This window comes from Oryctolagus cuniculus, chromosome 4 (genome assembly GCF_051225735.1).
Source record: "Oryctolagus cuniculus isolate XC-2025 breed Fujian yellow rabbit chromosome 4, ASM5122573v1, whole genome shotgun sequence".
NCBI lineage: Eukaryota > Metazoa > Chordata > Mammalia > Lagomorpha > Leporidae > Oryctolagus > Oryctolagus cuniculus.
Genome location: NC_142870.1, coordinates 116738631 through 116761606, shown reverse-complemented (window position 1 = coordinate 116761606; position 22976 = coordinate 116738631). Strand labels below are relative to the sequence as shown.

The following is a 22976-nucleotide window of genomic DNA, read 5'->3' as shown; positions in this document are numbered from 1 at the left end:
TAGCTTTGTGTTGACAAGATATATTACTTTCTAGAAAAAAATTTCTTAGATTTTTAGAATGGCCAGATTGTAGCATTTAACCTATGGAAATGATGTGAAAGTAATTTTAGAAATAGGAATTAGGGTGTTGCTGTCAGGGGGATCTTGGCTCATAAAGACTAGTGGTGATGGTTGCTATGCTCATGGGTGACCATTTGCTTTATATGTCATAAAATATAAAAGTAATAATTTATCACCTATTATTTACAAGCATATCTACACAAACACATTGAATATTGCATACCACTTATTCTGTATTTATTCAAAGAGTTATGTTTTAACTATAGTCATGTTATAGGTATCTAGAGAATGAAAGCATACATTGCTCAGATAGGTCAAGCAGCATTTAGGAGAATATATTTCTCACACAGTTCCCTCCTGTCTCCTGCAGGTGTCCCATGGCAATGAGCTCAGGAGGGCCTCATTCTTCCATCTTCTGGCACCCACATCTCAGCTCTTGGCCCTGAGCTTGTTGACCTGGGACTCAGCAATGTCGGCCCTCTTCTCCGCCTCCTCCAGTTCGTGCTGCACTCTGCGGCACCTGGACAGCTGTGTGTTGGCCTGCTCCTCCGCCTCCTCAGCCTGCCTGTTGTAGGACTTGACCTTGGCCTGCAGCTTGTCCACCAGGTCCTGGAGTCTGAGAAAATTCTTGCGGTCCTCCTCAGCCTGGTACGTCATTTCCTTGACTTTGCGTTCGTACTTGTGGGCCCCCTTCAGAGCCTCGGCTCCCCTCTTCTGCTCCGCGTCCAGCTCGGTTTCCAGCTCCCGTACCCGGTTCTCCAGCTTCTGGATCTGCTTCTTGCCACCCTTGAGCGCCAGCTGCTCGGCCTCGTCCAGGCGGTGCTGCAGGTCCTTGACCATCTGCTCCAGGTTCTTCTTCATGCGCTCCAGGTGGGCGCTGGTGTCCTGCTCCTTTTTCAGCTCCTCCGCCATCATGGCCGCATCCGTGATGGCCTTCTTGGCTTTCTCCTCTGCGTTCCTGGACTCCTGGAGAGAGTTCTCCACCTCGGCCTGGCACTGAGCCAAGTCAGCCTCCAGTTTTCTCTTGGTGTTTATCAGGTTGGTGTTCTGTGAGTGCAAGAGCTGCACGCGGTCGCTGGCATCCAGCAACTCCTGCTCCGACAGCCTATGGGTGAGTAGATGTTTCCCTATCCTCTTGCATTGATTAATCTAAAGGTTATCAAGCAAAACACGAAATCCCTTGTTCTAATATACACATAGATATAACTGTAATATGTTATAATTTAATCACGATACCTGTGTACATCAAGTGAAGAATAAAAATAAATAAATGAATAAATAAATAAAAATAAATCTAAATCTGTCATGGATATTTTGGGAATGCTTTTTTGAAAAAAAAAATGTTGGCCACTAATTAAAGGATGGATGTACACTTTTAGTTAACAGATGCAAAATATCTGTTAAAGGAGAAAGTCGTTTTCAAAAATTGTACATTTTGAAATTCCTCATCTCTAAAGTTCAATGTGCATGAAAAGCCTGTATCTTATTTGCATGATTATCAATATTGATGCTCTATATACCTGAAGCAGAACTGCTGAAGAGAATGGTCAGGATTATGTATTTCATGATGCAATCTGAAAGAAAGTTATAGAATTCTAGGTTTAAAACCAGCAAAGCAAATGTAACAACTAATATGAACCATATTAAAGAATTATACATCAACAGTCAGGACAAGAACTGATCAAGTCACTGTTTCTCATAGCATCCATTTCATTTCAACAGGTTTCCCCTTTGGTGCTCAGTTAGTTGTCGCTGATCATGGAGAAACATATGATATTTGCCCTTTTGGGACTGGCCGAAAAGTGATCCCTGTTAGGAATTTGGAAAACATTATGCTGAGTGAAATAAGCCAGTCCCAAAGGGACAAATATCATATGTTCTCCCTGATCGGTGACAACTAACTGAGTACCAAAAAGGAAACCCCTTAAAGTGAAATGAACACTGTGAGAAAGGGTGACTTGATCAGCCCTTGCCCTGACTGTTGATGAACAACTTAATATGTTATCCCTCTTAGTATTCTTTTTTGTTTGTTCTAATTAATACTTTTGGATGAATACTGTAATCAATACACAGTTATTCTTAAGTGCTGAAACTTAACTGAAAAGTGATCGCTGTTAAATATAAGAGTGGGAATAAGAGAGGGAAGAGATGTGCAATTTGGGACATGCTCCAGCTGGCTTACCTCAAATGGTAGAGTTAGAAACATACTAGGGGATTCCAATTCAATCCCATCAAGGTGGCATGTACCAATGCCATCTCACTAGTCCCAGTGATCAATTTCTGTTCACAATTGATCATAATGATAACACTAAGAGCCAAAGGGAGCACATAAACAAGACTAGTATCTGCAAATACTAACCGGTAGAATAATAAAGGGAGAGAACGATCCAACATGGGAAGCGACATACACAGCAGCCCCATAGAATGGCAGATGTCCTAAACAGCAATCTGGTCTCAGAATCAGCCCTTAAGGCATGCAGATCTGGCTGAAGAGCCCATGAGAGTATTTTAGGCATGGAAAGCCAAGACACTCTGAAAAAAAAAAAAAAAAAAAAAAACCTAAATGAAAGATCTCCGCGAGTGAGATAACAGTGGAAAGAACAGGTCATCAAAGAAGGAGGTACCTTTCTCTGAAGGGAGGAGAGAACTTCCACTTTGTCCATAGCCTTGTCTAAATATGATCAGAGTCGGTGAAATCAAAAGGCTTCCATGGCCTTGGCAACTCATGACAAGAGCCTAGGGTGATTACTGATGCCATAAACAAGAGTGTCAATTTGTTAACTCAACAACAGGAGTTACTGTACACTTACTCCTCATGTAGGATCTCTGTCCTTAATGTGCTGTACATTGTGATTTAATGCTATAACTAGTACCCAAACAGTTTTTTTCACTTTGTGTTTCTGTGTGGGAGCAAACTGTTGAAATCTTTACTTAATATATGCTAAACTGATCTTCTGTATATAAAGAGAATTGAAAATGAATCCTCTCTCTCTCTCTCACTGTCCACTCTGCCTGTCAAAAAATAAAAAAAGAAAAGAAAAAAAGAAAGTTTAAGAAAAAAAGAAAATGAATCTTGATGGGAATGGAAGGGGAGAGGGAGAGGGACAGGGGAGGGTTGCAGGTGGGAGGGAAGTTATGGGGGGGGAACCATTGTAATCCATAAGCTGTACTTTGGAAATTTATATTCATTAAATGAAAGTTAAAAAAAAAGAATTATAAACAATGAGTGTCTCTGACCTTAACTATTTTGACCAAAGTTAAGGAAAGATGATGAGAATTCTCTTTGAATCTCCAAGCAAATTTACATTGCAACTTTATTTTCAGTTCTAGTAAAGAAGAACGTCCCAATAGCCCTGTCCTTTGAGCTTCTTACCACCTGTTCACCGCAGCTGAGAACAATTCACTGTTTATGATATACACACATGCTTACACTTAGACGCATACAAAGAATTGGTTTAATAGGAATCCATGTGGAGAATTGGAATAGATACTTAGACTCCAGGGTTAATCATGACTCCTGGGGTAAAGTCTTAAGAGAAAATTGCTGACTTAAAAAGATGAGATGCTAGACCCACAAAACGGTTGCTTAAAATCCGGGTGATTAAACTCCAGGTGGTTGTGGACTTTAATGTACACTGTTAGAGTCCCTTCAGCTCAACACAGATGAAGTAAAGTGATTATCAGGAGTTGTGCTGAATCCTAAGGGCAAACTAGTTGATTTTGTATTTTGTGTTTGGTGAGGGACAGCTGCTAAAATGGAAGTAGTAAATTGACATATAGGATAACATCAGGACCAAGGTCTCATTCTAGGACACATTTAAATCTTCTCAACATTTCCCTCTTGTAATTGCTCTGACTTTTGAGCTCCATTTTACTTAATGACTCTCAGTGAACTGAATTGCTTCAGTGAAATGAGAAAGCAGAAAGGAAATTCAGTGGAAAGTTTGATTACATCCCTCGTTGTAGCCTAGTTTCTGCGTAATCTTATACCTTGATTATATAATCTTCTTTTCATGGTTTATCCACCATCAAAATGGAAAACTATTCAGGGGTGATATAGTTCCCTACCATGTCTTTATAGTATTTATAGCTAGCACATTAAAAACAAGCTATAATATTTGAATTTGAATTCTTCTATTACTGACCTTAAATTTATTGCTTTTAAATCCTGCAAGTTGGAAAATTTCATACACTAATGCATATTATTTTTAGTGATTTAGTTTATTGTTACTTTTTCTGGTCATTTGGTTTAAGCTCTAAGCATTGATGATATTTCTGCACTAATATTTCCATTTAGGGTGAAATTTATATCTAACAAAAGATATTTTACAGAATCTATAAAAAGTAGATTACCAGAAATATAAGGTTTAGTAAATACTTCATTCACATGCTTGTATACAGGTTCTGATTTTTTATATTTAAGCAGATGAAAAAAGACGAGCCAAGAAATGCACCAGTGAGTTGCTAAGCCACCAGAAAAAAGCAAACTGTTCTCAGCATAAGAACCAGTCAAGCTGTGAGCTGTGGAATCCTTAATCTGTGTATAAAATGAGGTCATTGAATCATGATCTCATTGTGAGCACAATCAATTGGAAAACCAAGTAAATCGAGATGACTTATTTGAAGCCCACCAATTATCAGTGAAAATCACACAATACAATACAATGATAAGCACATACATAAAGGTAAAATGAAATATGCTTATTAGATAAAGGTATTTCCATCTGAAATCAATTAAATGCCAGTTCATGTTATTGTTGTTGTTGCTTTTAAACACATATTTAAAATAGCAGCTTTTCAACTACAGCAATTCAAACCCAGAGAATCCCAGAACATTTAAAATTAGACTAATCTTAGAAATCATTTAGAACTACAGGAAGATAACATATTACTGAGAGATAAATCTATAAAATAATACACTTTTGATAGATAACATTTATTTAATTAAAACAAGCAGAACAGATATTTTGTTTATCTTTTGTAAACAAGAAATGTGCCTCTTACTTCTTGACTTGCATAACATAATCACGTTTTGTAAACTATAAACGCAAATCCAGCTCTGTAAAAAGCTTATCTGTCAGAACACAAGGAATAACAACACTGTCTTGTGTGAATCATTGGGTAATGAAAGGGATAGAAAATTCACAAGGTCTTTAGACAGAAATTAAATGGTCCTAGGTACTGTATGGTCATGGTCCATGGCAAATAAAAGAGGGCCTTGTTTGGCCTAACAGCAGGGTGGAAAATTAAATTGTCATTCTGAATATGAAAACCAGAAACCCACCAAACACCAACAGATCTGTCAGATACTAACCTGAGTTAAAAATAAACTCAGAAAGATGACATTTTAAAAAGCAAAGATTGGTTAGTAATTATTTGCAAACTAAAATTATAACAGAATTTTCTATAGAAAATTATATGAAACTGGGATGAGCCTTTAGCCTAGCAGTTAAAATACCAGTGAAGATGCTCTCATCCCTTAAAAGAGTACCTGGGCTCAAACGCTGCCTCCCACCCTTGACTCCAACTTCTTACTAATGTAGATTCTGGAAAGCAGCAGTGATAGCTAAAGCAACTGGGTTCTTGCCAGCCATACAGGTGACTTGGATTGAGTTCCCAGATCCTGGCTTCTGCCTTGCCCAAACCCTGACTCTCAGACCTTTAAAGAGTAAACTAGCAGATGGTGGCTTTCTTTCTCTCTCTCTCTCTTTCTCTCTCTCTCTTTCTCTTTCTCTCTCTCTCTCTCTCTCTCTCTCTCCTTATCTTCTTTCCTCCCTCCAAAATTAAAAAAATTGAAATTTCAAAAACAGATGAAACTTACTTAGAGAATAAATGAAAAATTGAATAAATTTGTTAAAAGTTGAGAATTTATGTGTTATATTTGCTCCACTATTTCAGAAAGAATATGACAAACAGATAAAACAGTTATCAGCTTTAAAAAAAAAGATTTATTTATTTAGTTGAAAGGTAGAGCTACATTGAGAGAGAAAGAGACAGAGAGAGAGAGAGAGAGAGAGAGAACCTTCCTTACGCTGATTCATTCCTCAGATGGCCACAATGGCTGGGCTGGGCCTGGCCAAAACCAGGATCCAGGGCTTCTTCCAGGTTTCTCACATGGATGCAGGGGCCCAAGTACTTGAGTTATCTTAATTGGCCTGTTTTCCCAGGCCATCAGCAGAAGGGGAGCAGCAGGGACATGAACCAATTCTCATATGGGATGCTGGAGTTGCAGATGGAGACTTAACCCACTACACCACGAAGTTGACACCAGGCTGTCAGTTTTTAGGTAAAGAGGACATCTTTGGTCCCACTTATGAACTAACATAATTGCAATAAGCTTGCGAAAATGTTGGACTACAGGGGTTGGTGTTGTGGGGTGGGGGGTTGATCACTGATTAGGAAACCTACATCCCATACCAGAATGTCAGTTCCAGTCCCAGCTACTATGCTTCTTTTTTTCTTTTGATTTATTTATTTATTTGAGAGGCAGCTATTGACAGAGAGAGGGTGAAAGAGAGAAAGGTCTTCCATCTGCTGGTTCACTCTGCAAATGGCCAGAATGGCTGTATCTGGTCCAAACTGAAACCAGGATCATCGAGCTTCTTCCCGGTCTCTCACGAGACCCAAGTGCAGAGACCCAAGCACGTGGGCCATCTCCCGCAGCTTTCCCAGCTGCTTTAGCAGGAACTTGGATCAGAAATGGAGCAGCCGGAACTCAAACCAGCACCCACAGGGGATGCAGGCACTGCTGACTGAGGCTTAAACTACTATGCTTCTGATCCAGCTTCCTACTAATGTGTCCAAGAAGCAGTACATGCTGGTTCAAGTACTTGAGTTCCTACCTTCCACATGAGAAAACCTGATGAAGTAGCTGACTCCTGGCTTCAGCTTGGTTTAGCCATGACAGTTGTGATCATTTAGAGTGAACCAGTGTGTGGAAGAACTCTCTCTCCCTCTCATACTCTCCCTCTCCAAGGGTGTGTGTGTGTGTATGTGAGTGTGTGTGTGTGTCAGCCTTTCAAATAAATAAATATGCATTTATGTGTTAGATTTTATATAATTTCCGAGGAAAAAGATTTATAGATAGGAGAGAGAATGTAGATGATTGTGGAAGACTATTTTTGCATTCAAAAATTCAGTTAAAAGAGCCCTGGAATAAAATAAGCCTATGCTTCTTGAGAAAGTTGAGTCTGGTTTAAAAGCTCAGTCAGGTTAAATGTTGATACGTAGTCAACTGTTACGGTTCTCTGATAGAATTGTATATAGTATATATTTGAACTAAAACAAAACTAAAGAAACTGAATATTATGCAGGGGGTTCATTTAACTTGCATTGTTTCAGTTGAAACATACAAAATATTTTATGTCCCTGGGGCTTTGAAAAATGGTAATTTTTCCTGAATTCATAGCTCTTACAGAGTTCAGAAATGTTGTATTCCAATGCTCTCTTTTGATAGGTAAGGAAACCAGTCCCCAAAATATGAAATTCCTTACTCAGATTCACATATCACCAGATCAGATAGAATTCATTCCTTTTGGCTCATTTCACTGGTACAACACAGCAAAACTTACAATGCAGTTAAATAATTCAAGTTACTGACAAAATTTCTGTAACTTTTTAATCTCTATAAAAGGAAGCAATCATAACATTTTACAAGGAATTTCGAAAATGAAAGAAAGTTTCTTTCTTTTTCTCTGTCACTCATGAAAGAGTTCTGCAAATGCAATCTAAAAACTTATTCAATTACTCTCTGGTTTTCTAATAGTGAGAGTTTAGATTGAGTACATGTAAGTGAAAGGAGAAGAAAGTACAACTCCCCTCAAAGCCAATAATAAACTGTTCTGATAACTTCACTATTTTAGGATAGTATAAAACATTCTTTCCAAGTATATGTTGTTTCTTGGAGGGTCATAGCCTCCTAGAACAGTGAAAGAACAAAGCAGTAACATAATCGGTGTTTCAATGAATGAGGTACATCAAATCTACAGTGACAAATGTATACAGATTTTCCAAACAAATCTTATTGGCCCTAAAGATAATTGCAACACAAGTCTCATCAATTCTTGTGTTGGTTGGTATCAATACAGAGAACAGAATCCATGTAGTTCACAGATAGCAATTCTTAGGATATAATTATACATCCCTCCCTCCTTTCTTCCCTTCCTCCTTCAATTTTCTTCGTTCCTTCCTTCCTTCTCCCTCCCTCTGTCCCATCCTTCCTACTTTATTCCCTTCCTTTCTTTCTTTTTAAATTTTGTATATAGCATTAATTTACATTATAGTAAGGCTTAATACTTCACTGAAAAAAAGAGCTCACCAAGTAAAAAGTGAGAAGACCATAGTTCATCAGGAATACAGGCCAGGGCTATAAAAATAAGCAACTGAAAAGATGTCCCTTAGTGTACTCTGAACTCAATCCCAAAATAGGTGAGATTTTATTGCTTAAAAATTACTTTTGAGTTAATTTTCTGATGTTAGATACGATTCCAGAGCCTAAGTGGAAATAAAATTTGAAAATCTTTAAAAGAGACCAAAGGGTGGAGAACCAATGAAGGGGCAATGAAGTAACTCATATATAGATGTGAAAGCCATACATACGCATAAACACACACACACATAGTTGCACAGACTTTGATGGAAAGAAATATGTGAGCGAGTTTCTGTTATCACCAAGGGTGTTTTGCAAGGTAACAGATACATTGGTAGATGGTGTTATAGCAGTTGGTAAATGGCTGAATCACACAATTTGAGATGATGAGACACACCTACTAATTCTTTTTCCTGGACTGTAGGTCTTCTATTCATGTGCAAACTACTACTGCTATAAAAACATAGAATAAGTCTTCTGAGAATGAAAATGTTATTAAAATATTAATAAATTCATTATTAATGTAATTACAAATCTCTAGGAGAAAGGAGCAGATCATGTTGAAGCCCAAATCAATCTCCCCATTCACAAAACTGTTGTGGTTTTTATAGAATTGGAGAAAATGTGGGTGGAATTGGGTGAAATAAAATGACAGGACATGATATGTGCAAAGGAAAATGGATGGAAAAAGTCCTTGAAGCATGTGTCTTGACGAATTATGTCTTTATCCACATGCATGTATGAGACAGTTGCTGAAATGTCACTGGAGATGTGTCAGTTAACTTCAAGATATACCGCAAGGTAACTCTTCAGTCACTGATTGCTTTGTGCAGGCTCTGCTTACAAAGTTGGTAGCAGCTAGTTTTGTCAAGTTTTACCAGGTTTCCTTTAAGACAGCTCTACAGGTTTTTTTTTTTCTTTGCAAAAACAACTATTATGGATTGCAAGTTACTATGCAACAAGCAACAGTAGTCAAAAAGTAGTAGTGGGCTGCTAGTATGTTAGGAAATCCTGGGAAGCTTACTGCTAGGCAAGAGGGGAGGGATCCTTTGTTGTCCATGGCTTCATTCCCTTTGCATTATGTGTTTCAAGGAGTATGAAAATGTGAGCAAAGAAAGTGCTCTCTAGTAGCAAGTTTGCAGTGTTGAAGAGTGAGGTTTGGTCTGGAAACATGCAATTTCAGCAAAAGTTAGAATGTGGATGAAATTCCTTTAGATATGTTTCTGAATGTGGGAGATTTGTCCCCTAAAAATGCGGTAGAGACCTTTGGTGGAAAGTTTGTCCACAGAGGATGTGTTTGGGATAAGGCAAAAGGATGGGAACAACACTTCACAAAGGATACCTGCCTCAACTTGGGTCTTCTAAAGTCGAGTGATGCTTTACACAATCCTGTGTCCATCATTTCACTGGAGTTGAGACACTAAGAACCACTCCCTTGGCACTGAGAAAGTGATTTAAAATTTGTTAAGTGTGTACTTAAATAGCTTACTTCTATGTCAAGGTTATCATGTCTAATGTACTCAGAAATGACAACCTGAATCCATATTTCTACAGCTTTTCAAACAGAGCTTTTCTTCAGAGTAGATCATCATTGCAAAATGTAGCTTAGCTTTCAAGCACAGTAATGGCCCCTGCTCCTCAACCCACATATGTTCACAAGATTAAGTTTGGGAACATATCATTTTTCACATTACCTAATTGCACACTCCTTACCAATGTAAATGAAATAATTTACTGTTCCAATTATTTTACACTGGAATTGAATGGAAAAAAGCAAACTGTTAAAATCTGTTTTAAATTAGCACCTATATTACAGCATTTAGAATAAAGGCATTTTAAATACTTAAATCCTACTTAAGTAACTTGAAATTCCTATGCTAATGTCTTGAAAAAATTTAAACTCTTTTTTAAAGAAAAAAATGTGGTAAGTAATATACTAGCATTGCCTATCCACATTGCACAGGTAAGTGAAACTTAAATTGCAGAAAGAAAAAAAGGTCAAATTGTTTTCCTAAATTTAATATTTTATTTAATATTTGTGAAATAAAAAATTTTAAATTTGTATTATATTCAGAGGCTTAATGCCACACTAAGTAGAGAGTTCAGCAAATAAAAAATAAAAAGACTGTAGTTGAACAGCCAAATAGGCAAGGCCCATAACAACAATCAAATGAAAAGAGGCTCAACTTCACTCATACAAATGAATTTTAAAGTAGTTACAAAATCATTAAAAGCATATTAGAATATTACTCCTTAATAATTTGAGGACAAAGATTTAAAGCAAAGTTTGACAAAACATTATGTTTGTAGAAAACTGATAACAAGTATTTCTACTTTGTGGGTTTTTTTTGTTTTTTTTTTTTTTGTTTGTTTGTTTGTTTGTTTGTTTTTTGGTTTTCTTTTAATTTAGATACCACATATAAGGGCAAGCATACAGTCATCCTAATTCTTCTAAGTTTCCTTTCAAAATTTTCAATAGTATTTGAAAAAATATTGATGGAATATACATTAAACAGAAGAAAATTTTCAGAGTAGTTTTGTGAATAAGGGAATATAAAAATACTTTAATTTAGATTTAAATGGCAATAAAACGTATACGTGGAGGATTAGCCTTTTTATAACTGGTCAATCGCTTCTCTCAAATGAGCTCATTTCAATGTTATTTCACTCTCTCTCTCTCTCTCTCTCCTTTCTCTCTTAAACTTAGAGGGAGTTAATGCTTCCCTTGACTGATGAGGCTTCCTGTGCCTGAGATAACAGATGGATTTTATTAATTTATTAAGCTGAACTGTTAGGCAAAATCCTGAAACTGCTAATTATTTGTCACATTGATTTCCCATGGAATTGGTAGAACAGGGCTTGTCCTCCCTAGCCACTATGGGTTATTCATAAGAATCTTTTATTTCCATTGTTGTGTCCCAGCCTTTCCCTAGTAACCTCACTCCTTTCTGAAATAAAATACCTACAACCAATTATGGCCATCCATGCCCTAATATACATTTTACCATGAATACTGGTTAATTAATATTTTATAAATTCTGAAATCCAGCATCTAGATCTACTTATCTGACACAATCCATTAATAACTCTATTATGCTGTTCTTAGTGAACTTTGTATTCACCTCCTTTTTTTCTGAAAGCCTCAGAGGTTGGCAGTTTGGCCTACTTATTTCTTCATACAGAAAATCAGTTAATCTTGATATATCTCACTTTTGAAAGGCATTCTTAAAGATATAATACTCATCCTCATTATTTCACAAAATTTACAAAATCAATATCACTCAAATTAATAAATTAATTAAAATACAATATGAAGCACTGATCAATTGGGTATAAACACTTCAGATAAATAATATTTTAATAATGAAAAATATGCTGCAAGAATGGATTGAGTTTAAAATCTAAAATATGCAGTTGACTTGTGTTAATACTTCTCCATATTTATAAATCTTTTGAGCTTCCTTATTGTTCAAGTCATTTGGTGTTTCATTCTTTATACTTCATACTTCTTGTCATCTACAACTGCCTTTTCATCCATTCTCATGAGGTATTTTCTTTTATGTTTCTTTCAACATCATAATTTAATCCAGTATTTTTAAGTACATTTATTTTTATTTATTTGAAGCACAGCACAACAGAAATATAGAAATTGTCCATCTACTGGTGTACTCTCCAAATACTTGCAACGCTAGGGCTGGACTAAACTAAAACCAGAAGCCAGAAACTGTATCTGGGTCTCCACATGGATGGCTGGGATCCAAGCACTTGTGATATCACATGCTGCCTCTCAGGTGTGATAGCAGGAAGCTGGACTGGAAGCAGAGGAGGGACTCAATCCCTGACACTTATATGAGAGGCAAATGTCCAAAGTGGTGGTTTAATCTGCTGTGCCACAACACCTGCCCCTCTGAATGCTTGAAAACACTCAGGAGCACCTGGATGACTAGATAATGATTTCTTCCCCTTCTCCTCAGCACGCCATTCCCATGTTTACATACTGGAATATGCCATCTTCCAAAATTGCCTCACCTCCAAGACTAGAAGGCAAATAATGGACTTGTTACAGCTGTAACCCCTTACACCTTTAGCTGTCCTGATCAAATATTTTGATTCAAATCTCATTATATTATAACTAACAATCCTTTAAATAGCTCACATCTTTTTCACCATTTTAAGCTGCATTTTATTCTATACTTCTTTTCAATGTATATTAGAGTCTATCGGTTATTGAAGATGATTATTTTATAAATTTGGTTTCTCCTTCCATCATACTACCATTAAAAATTTCCTTCATTTCGAAATATTAAAGAAAATTAGTTTCTGAATATTGGCATGACATAATTTGAACAGATATTATTCTCCCAAGCCTATTTGGGAGTTTAAGCCTATGTTAATGGTTTTAAGAAGGTAGAAATGCAACCTAGCTATGCCGTTTAGAGGGGAAACTTAAACAAATGATTAGGTGTACAAGAAATTATTAGAGTGTGGCTCCTGTATTGAATCTGGTGTCTGTATAAGAGTAACAGAGACTAGTCACAGACAAACACATGCACCTGCCTATCTCTTGCCATATGTTGCCCTATGCCACTTCAGAACCCTGCCAGTAATAAATTCATAAACAGATAAGACCCCTAGTCTTTGTAATTCTAGAACTCTGAGACAAAACAAACCTGTTTTTCTTTAAAAAAAAAAAAAGATTTATTTTATTTATTTGAAAGACAGGGTTACAGAGAGAGGTAGAGCCAGAGAGAGAGAGAGAAGTCCGCTGGTTCAACCTGCTGGTTCACTCTCCAAATGACCACAAGTGCCAGAGCTGAGCTGATCCGAAGCCTGGCAGAAGCCAGAAGCCAGGAGCTTCCTCCAGATCTCCCACATGGGTGCAGGGGCCCAAGAACCTGGGCCATCTTCTACTGCTTCTCCAGGCCATAGCAGCGAGCTGGACCGGAAGTGGAACAGCCAGGACTAAAACAGGGCCCATATGGGATGCCAGCGCTGCAGTCTGGGGCTTTAACCCACTGTGCCACAGCGCCAGCCCCAAACCTTTTTTTCTATATGTAGTATTCTGTGTTGGGTATTTTGTTAGATTAAAAAAGGTAAAGCTGAACATTTAGTAATTCTCCGGTATTTATTCTACTCTGAAACTTCTCTAGCTTACCATTTCCTACTCAAACTTCCTTACTTCTTCTCCTTTCATCTAAGCTAATGGATGATCCAATATCCCATTGACATAATACTCATGTAAAACACAAGAAAATTAAACCTTATTTTCTACCACACAATCTTCAATATGTACTATAAGCTATCCTTCCTTTTACAGCCAAGGATGTCTCATTCCCATTGTCAACTGCTATTACCTTCAACTGTACTCTGGATCACATTTCCATTAAGTTTCTTTTTTAAATTTTTTTTTTATTTGACAGGTAGGAATATAGACAGTGAGAGAAAGAGAGACAGAGAGAAAGGTCTTCCTTCCATTAGTTCACCCCCAAATGGCCGCTACGGCCGGTGTAGAATGCTGGTCCAAAGCCAGGAGCCAGGTGCTTCTCCTGGTCTCCCGTGTGGGTGCAGGGCCCAAGCACTTGGGCCATCCTCCACTGCCTTCCTGGGCCACAGCAGAGAGCTGTACTGGAAGAGGAGCAACCGGGACAGAATCCAGCGCCCCAACCAGGACTAAAAACCCGAGCGCCGGTGCCACAGGCGGAAGATTAGAGTAGTGAGCAGCAGGGCTGGCCTCTTTTTTCAATTTGTACCAATAACAGTCCATCTTATTCCTCATAATGTGACATTTGATCAGTATTGGATGGTGTGAATTCTTTTGTTTCATCTCTTCACTATGCTAACCTGTATGTAACCATTACATTAGTCTAAATGTCGATTTAACAATAAGCAGATTTTAATTGAACTAATGTTAACATGCTTTAGATTAAATTCTATTTCACAATTTTAAACACAATGATACTTTCTTAAATTCTAAAATTGTTAAGTCTTGTACATTTTATTTTCTAATTCTAACCACATTCCAATCCACTGTATCTTCTTTATATATTACTTCACCTATTCTTTAGGATGGTCACTAAGCTTACCTCAGTCTCCCCACTCACATAAAAGCACTAGGAAAAATGGCATCATCAGTGCTCCTAAATGTAGCATTGTTGAAGTTTTCTAGGTAGTTTTCTAGGTAGATACTTCAATGTTGAAGTTTTCTAGGAGAACGTACTACAAGGCTTTATTGTAAACATAACAGATTTTCTGTGAACAAACTGCTTGATGGAATTTTAACACATCAGTCACACACCCCCAAAGTACAAATTATGTGATAGTTCTTGCTTCTTGTCACCCTAAAGGGAAATTTTAAATTCTGCTATTTTCTAATTTTTTTTTATTTAGATAGGTGGAAAATCGTCTTATTTCTCCTCCTCCTCTCTCTCTAAATCCTTCTCCTACCACTTTGCTTCCATTATTTAATCACTATTTATACTGAAAACTATGTACTCTTCAACAAATCATTTCTCCTTTCCTATGGCCTTATCCATGACTGCTTTTTCCATTTCCTTGAACTTTTAATAGCAGAATATCATGATATTTTTGATTACTAAGTGTTATGATCTTTGTCTATTAGGCTTTTATCTACCTATTATATGTGTATGGTCTCCTATTTTTAAATGTTGACATAACCAAGTATTATTTCTCCATTTTGCTAAATCATAGTACCAATAATAATTATTATAATATTTTATGTTTAACCATGTGCTAAGCAATTATATAATATTTTTCTTTCATTAGCATATTTTTCATAACTCTAGAAGTAAACAGTATTATAAACATTGGATTAAACATGAGAGAATGGAGGCACTGAATGCTTAAATAACATACCCAAACAAAAAACAATAACTGACAGTTCGGACTCAAAGCTAGTCAGTTTAGTTATAGTTACAGAAAATCACTCAGCCACAACCATATACTGTCTAGCAATAAAAAAATATGTAACACAACATCTTTAGTGAAAGAGATATAACATGATTGAGACGCACATAAGTAACTTGAATAAATGGAGATGATATTTTGTAGAGAGTGCAAATTTCTATTAGAAAATATAAATTATGGTCAATAAATCTGTATATGTGATAAAGTCTAACCAAAACTCAGGAACATATTTTAAAGAAGTCAACAAATGTATTTTAAAATCTATGCTAAGAATTCAATTTTATTATCTAGAATGTATTTTATTTCTCTCAAATCATATTGCATTCTCTACAAATATATTCTTTTAAGATTATGTATTGACCTTTCACATTTGGTTTATAACTCATGTGTGAGCTTCACTTTGAATCTGTTTTAAGGTAGGATAGATTTTAGTTTTCTCTACACTGTGACTTTTATTTAATCCTCATCAACTAAACAATGCATTTTTGTTACTGATTCATAATGTATCATTTATAAACAAGCATGTTTATGCATTTGACCTGCTGTTAATTATTACTGTAAAATTACTAATATTACATGGAAAATGTTCCTATTAAAAGGTTATATTTTGAGGCCAATATTACAGCATAGATTGTTAAGCCTCCACCTGTGATGCCCATCCCATTTGGATGCAGGTTTAAGAGCCAGCTGCTCTATTTCCCATCTAGCTCCTTGCTAACGACCTGGGAAATGCAACAAAAGATAGCCTAAGTATTTGTTTCTCTTCACCCACGTGGGAGACCATTAAGCTCCAGGTTCCTGGCTTCAGCCTGGCCCATTCTGGAGCCTTTGTGGCCATTTGAGGAGTGAACTAGTGGATGAAAGTTCTCTCTCTCTCTCTCTCTCTGTAACTCTGCCTGTCAAATAAATAAAAATAAAATATTTTTTTAACTTTTATTTAATGAATATAAATTTCCAAAGTACAGAATATGGATTACAATGGCTTCCCCCCATAACGTCCCTCCAACCCACAACCCTCCCCTTATCCACTCCCTCTCCCCTTACATTCACATCAAGATTCATTTTTGATTCTCTTTATATACAGATGATCAGTTTAGCATACATTAAGTAAAGATTTCAACAGTTTGCTCCCACACAGAAACATAAAGTGAAAAAAACTGTTTGAGTACTAGTTATAGCATTAAATCACAATGTACAGCACATTAAGGACAGAGATCCTACATGAGGAGTAAGTGCACAGTGACTCCTGTTGTTGACTTAACAAATTGACACTCTTGTTTATGGCATCAGTAATCACCCTAGACTCTTGTCATGAGTTGCCAAGGCTATGGAAGCCCCCTGAGTTCACTGACTCTGATCATATTTAGACAAGGCCATGGTCAAAGTGGAAGTTCTCTCCTCCCTTCAGAGAAAGGTACCTCCTTCTTTGATGACCCATTCTTTCCAACTGCTTGTTCCAAGAATGGGTCATCAAAAAATAAAATATTTTAAAAAATATATTTTATTAGTGAGTTTGTTTGTTTTTAGATCCTGGTTTAAAATCCTATCCAAGCCCACTGTGGCAGTTGTGAGATGGGACAGGAATGGGCATCCAGACATGATCTATCCCCTTTGCGTCCAGGGATGAGAGAGTTCTGTCCCCTCCCTGCACAATTGAAGGCTATGTTGCCAGGCTTACAACTGCAGTGGGAAGCTGTGGTAAGTGGACCAGTGGACTGCAGGCTATATCTACAGAAACAGTTTACTCCAGTGCATTTTTTCTTTTCAATTTTTTTATTTAAAATTTTAATTAGTTTTTAACAGATGCAATGTATTTTGTAGATACAGTTCTAAGAACTTAATGATATTCTCTTCCTCTCTCCCTATTGATTTTAATTCTTGCATATGTATTTTGAAATATTTTATAATATTAAACAGATTCAGCAAACTAAATTATAATTCCATAATTAAAATTCTATGCATTTTATTGAAGATTAATTCACATTTATAATTGTAAGCCAAAATGCCCATGAACATGGCATATAACTCCATGTATTCAGATTCATATTTTCCTTTTTAATAGTCTTAAAGTTACATTATAAAGCACTTGGATAGTCTTAGTAACCTGATTAACAGAGCCATTATAATTATTTATTGCAAAAAACTATATTTATTCAATATATATTATAATGTATATATACAAAATTCATATTTTGTATATATTGGAACTATGCATATATATTTAAATTTATTTGAGATACATATTTTTAAAATTTCTTTGAGACCAAGAGAAAGAAAGACATAGATACAAAGACAGAAATCTCATCTTCTGTTTTACTATCCAGAATTCTAGAATGACAGAGGCTGGGTGAAGTAGGAACCAGGAGCCAGGAATTCAGTACAGGTCTTCCACATGAACGGCAGGAACACAGCTACTAATGCTGCTGAACCTGCACTGAAGCTGGAGTTGGGAGCATAAAACTGGAGACAGAGCTGGAACCAGGAATTGAAACAAGGTAATTGGATGCAGGACAGGAAATTCTTAGCTGGTATGTCAACTGCTAGAAGAAATGTCAATACCAATACTACTTTTTCTTGATTTCAGAGTTTAATTTCAACCTGTTTTTTTTTCCAAGTAGGTGATTATGACATCTCCAAATATAGATTTTTTTATTTTTTTCTTTATAACGCTATAACCACTTATTTCTTCTTCCAATTTGATTGAATTTTCCACCTGCTGATTTACTCCATTAATACCTGTGATTATCAGGATTGGGCCAATCAGAAGGTAGGAGCCTGTAATTCAAATAATGTCTCCCACATGAATGGCTGGAACTCAATTATTTGAGTTATCATCTGCTACCTACAAAAATGCACATTAACGGGAAGCTTGATTGGAAGCAGAATAGCTAGGATATGCACTAGCACTCAGATATGGAATTCAAGTATCCCAAGTGTGGTTTACCTCTCTGGGCCACAATGAAGACATTAACCACATTTTTATTCCCTCATTTTATTCACTTATGGAAAATATTTAACAGGGTGACCACTCCCTACATTTTGAGACAGTCTAACCTCTTTCTTGCTGTATTACATAAATATACTGATAATAATCCTCTTTCCAACACATTCCAGGATGATGGCTCAAGCTCTATATATTGTATATCATAGGGTTTGTTTCTTGACACTTTATTTTGTAGTTTGAAACATTCTTTCTAAATAATCATATCCTTTCATGACACATAGAGAAAGAAAGTGCTAAATTTACATCTCCATTATAAAATTTTTCTCTAGACCAGATGTTTTCTTAAACTATCTAAAATTTAAGCCTATTTTTTCTTTAATAACTCTTTTAATTCTGCTATATCAATGTGTCTTGTCATTTTTACCTATATGTATATTAGAGAAGTTTCTAATCACCATCATGTTTTCTTTTTGTTGTTGTTGTTACTTTTTCATCCCATTTTTAGACTACTGAGTTATTAAACCTCTGCTATTTTCTCAATTACCATTTGCATTGGATCCACCAGTCTTAGAAAAGTAAAAAAAAAAAAAAAATCTAATACATGGTGTTGATTGAATAATAGAAAATAATAACACCCTAATTTTATTTTAGTCATTTCAGATTACTTTTTATCCAAATTATACTGGCAAAATTATTTAGTTTTTGCCTTTATTTGAAAGGAATAATGATGAAGACAGAGACAGAGATACACAGAGATCTCTATCCACAGGTACACTCCCTGAATGCCAGCAAACACCCAGGGTTGGCCCAGACTAAATCCATGAGACAAGAATTGCATTCAGTTCTCCCACATGGGTAGTAGCGACACAACTACTTGAACCTATCTTTCAGGGTATACATTGTCATGAAGCCGGAACTGGAAGAAGAGATTTATACAAACCTAGGCACACCAAAACAAGATATAGGCATGTTAAGTGGCATCTTTCTCTCTCTCTCTCTTTTTTTTTTTCGGACAGGCAGAGTTAGACAGTGAGAGAGAGAGAGACAAAGAGAGAGTTATAGACAGTGAGAGAGAGACAGAGAGAAAGGTCTTCCTTCCGTTGGTTCACTGCCCTAGTGGCCGCTACAGCCAATGCTGCGCCGATCCGAAGGCAGGAGTCAGTTGCTTCCTCCTGGTCTCCCATAAGGGTGCACGGATCCAAGCACTTGGGCCATCTTCCTCTGCCCTCTCGGGCCACAGCAGAGAGCTGGACTGGAAGAAGAGCAATCAGGACTAGTACCCAGCGCCCCAACCAGGACTAGAACCTAGGGTGACGGCGCCGCAGGCAGAGGATTAGCCAAGTAAACCAAGGCGCCGGCCCTTCAAGTGGTATCTTAACTATTTTACCAAATGCCTGCTCCAACAGTGAAGGAATTAAGCAAAGGAGCAGCACCTTCACTTCAGTATTTTACATGGGTGGTTATTTAAGAACAAAAAAGTCAATATTCTTAACAGAATGTAGAACAGAAACCATATGATCATCACAACAGATGCAGAAAAAACATTTAGAGAAATATAACATTTCTTCAAGATACATACTTTCCATAATTAAGTATAGTAGGAGCATATCTCAAAATTACTAACTGTACATATAACAATCCAATGGCCAATATCATACTGAATGAGGAGAACATGAAAACATGTCCTCTCAAACCTAGAGATAACAAAGATTCACATTCACCATGTTTATTCAATGTATTATTGGAAGTATTAGCAAGAGCAATTAGATGAAAGAAAGTTATAAGAGCTATGGAAATTGGAAGGGAGGAAATAAAAATATACAAGGTTGCTGATGATACATAGAAAACCATAAATATGCTACCAAAAAGTTTTTAGAGCTAATAAAATAATTCAGAAAAGTTGCAAAATACAAAATCAATAAACAAAAAAGTAACATTTTATAAACCAACAATGATCTTGCTGAAGGGAAATCAGAGAATAAACATGATTCTTAGTAACCTCAAAAATTAAATATTTCAGATTAAGTTTAGGCAAAGAAGTGAAAGATCTCTACAAGGAAAATTATAAAACATTGATGAAAAAATCATGAAAGTCATAAAAAATAGAAAAATATTTCTTGCTCATGTATTGGAAGAATTGATATCATTAGAATGTCTATAATACCTAAAAATATAGATTCAATGCAATCTCTAAATCAAAATGCCAATGATAATATTTATATAATTAGAAAAAAATGTAAGAATCATATAGAACCACAAAAGACCAGAACAGCCACAGCAATTCTGAGGGAAAAATTAAACTGGAGGCATCACAGTACCTGTTTTCTTTATTTTTTTTATTTTTTGACAGGCAGAGTGGACAGTGAGAGAGAGAGACAGAGAGAAAGGTCTTCCTTTGCCGTTGGTTCACCCTCCAATGGCCGCCACGGCCAACACGCTGCAGCTGGCACACCGCGCTGATCCAATGGCAGGAGCCAGGTACTCATCCTGGTCTCCCATGTGGGTGCAGGGCCCAAGCACTTGGGCCATCCTCCACTGCACTCCCTGACCACAGCAGAGAGCTGGCCTGGAAGAGGGGCAACCAGGACAGAATCTGGCGCCCCGACCAGGACTAGAACCCGGTGTGCTATTCCACAGCTCTAGAAATTTAAGCAGTGTGAAAATGACGTAAAAGTTGATATATAGATCAGTGGAACAGAATAGAACACCCAGAAGTTAATCAATATGTATACAGCTTACTGATTTTTGACAACAGTGCCAGGAACATACACTAGAGAAAAATAGACATTTCAATAAGTTATGTGTGTGTGAGTGTGTGTGTGTGTGTTTGTGTGTATGCCAAATGGCTGCAACAGCTGGAGCCATGCCAATCCAAAGCCAGGAGCCAAGAAGTTCTTCTGGTTTCCTACATTGGTATGTGGGCCCAAAGACTCGGGCCATATTCTACTGCTTTCCCAGGCCATAGCAGAGAGCTGGATCAGAAGTGAAGCAGCCTGGACATGAACTAGGACCCATATTGTACGGGATGCCAGGGTTAGAGGTGGCAGCTTTACCTGCTAACCCACAGTGTTGGCCCCACTAATAATAAATGAACGTTTCTAGTATGTATCCTGACCTGAAAGAGATGTGAATCATTTTGGTCATTTTTTTATCTTTTCACATTTATTTGAAAGTCTAATCTGTGTTGTGAAAAGGATGGAAAATAGCTTATAATAAAATTCAAATGAAACCTTTGATACAAAACAATATTCAGAGTTCTGAAAACTTTGATCATGTTTGTAAATGACATTGAAAAAAATGTTTATCAAACACACATACAAATGTTAATTATGTACATAAAAAAGTCATCTTGATATATATAAACCTAAATACATTTTAAAAATTGGTCATTTAGAATCATAAAAGAAAATATAAAGTAAAAAGCAATGACATTCAATGCATATATCCACACATATTACCACATACATGTATTTGGTGAAGATTTTTCAATAAAAAGAAAAAGTCATTAAGTTTGCATTTATATTCTTGACTCCTTTGAATTTTATTATTAACTGAAGAAAAACAAATACATACTAACCAAGACACCCTGGGTTTCTCACTCTCATACCTGAGACATGACTATGTCTCAAATGGAAATGAGAACTGGAAATAGGAATCCTTGTCCTGAAGGTACCTTGGAAGCTCTTTGAAAAGACAGTGCAACCATAACTTAGGGTAAAAGGAAGTACATCATTACAAAGAATGCTAGCTAGTGAAACAAAAACATCTGTAAAAATTTGGAATCCCAATTTCATGAAATGAGATTTGTGAATTAGTTTCAATATTGAATATTAATATGATACTTGAAAACTTTTGGAGGCTGACAAGCAAATGCAAAACACAGAACTCTCAAAAATGTGTCCATTCTGCAGAGGCAAAGCAACAAGATCTAAAATAAAGCTGTAAGAAGACAATTTGAAATATATGTCTCATAGTTCATGTGCAAACAGTTCAGGGGGGAGATTGTGAGAGATGTGTGTTTGTGTGTGTGCACAAACTTCTAACATACAGGTTCACTTTGTGTGCCACATTACCATGCAATATACACAAAATCAAAAAGGATGCACAGGAGTTGCACGATCCAGTAGAAGAATTAACTTTTTTTTTTTTTTGACAGGCAGAGTGGACAGTGAGAGAGAGAGACAAAGAGAAAGGTCTTCCTTTGCAGTTGGTTCACCCTCCAATGGCCTCCGCGGCCGGCGCGCTGAGGCCGGCACATCGTGCTGATCCCATGGCAGGAGCCAAGTGCTTCTCCTGGAGTCCCATGGGGTGCAGGGCCCAAGGACTTGGGCCATCCTCCACTGCACTCCCTGGCCACCGCAGAGAGCTGGCCTGGAAGAGGGGCAACCAGGACAGAATCCGGTGCCCGACCGGGACTAGAACCTGGTGTGCTGGTGCTGCAAGGCGGAGGATTAGACTAGTGAGCCGCGGCACCAGCCTAATAATTAACTTTTGAATACTCATATTCTCCTCAGTTTTGTATTATTATACTAGTGGAATTGATTTATACTTTATATTTATACTGAAAACTTTAGGCTAAATGTAGTCACGGAAATATTTTTATTCTAAAGAGATTATAAGCTATTTTACAGCTAAAACATTAACTAAAACATTTCACTAAAAGTGAAATGTCGTTACTTT

At 36.8% G+C, this 22976-nt stretch overlaps 1 protein-coding gene across 1 annotated transcript in view; it reads right to left on the bottom strand.

Annotated features, from left to right (window-relative positions):
• Positions 1-427: 427 nt before the first annotated feature.
• LOC100352271 (myosin-7-like) overlaps positions 428-22976 on the bottom strand; it is a 47825-nt gene continuing 25276 nt past the window's right edge. The window contains exon 2 of the mRNA XM_089331395.1: positions 428-1165. Coding sequence (XP_089187521.1) covers positions 490-1165 — 676 coding nt within the window. The 3' untranslated portion in view covers positions 428-489. The remainder of the gene's footprint in view (positions 1166-22976) is intronic.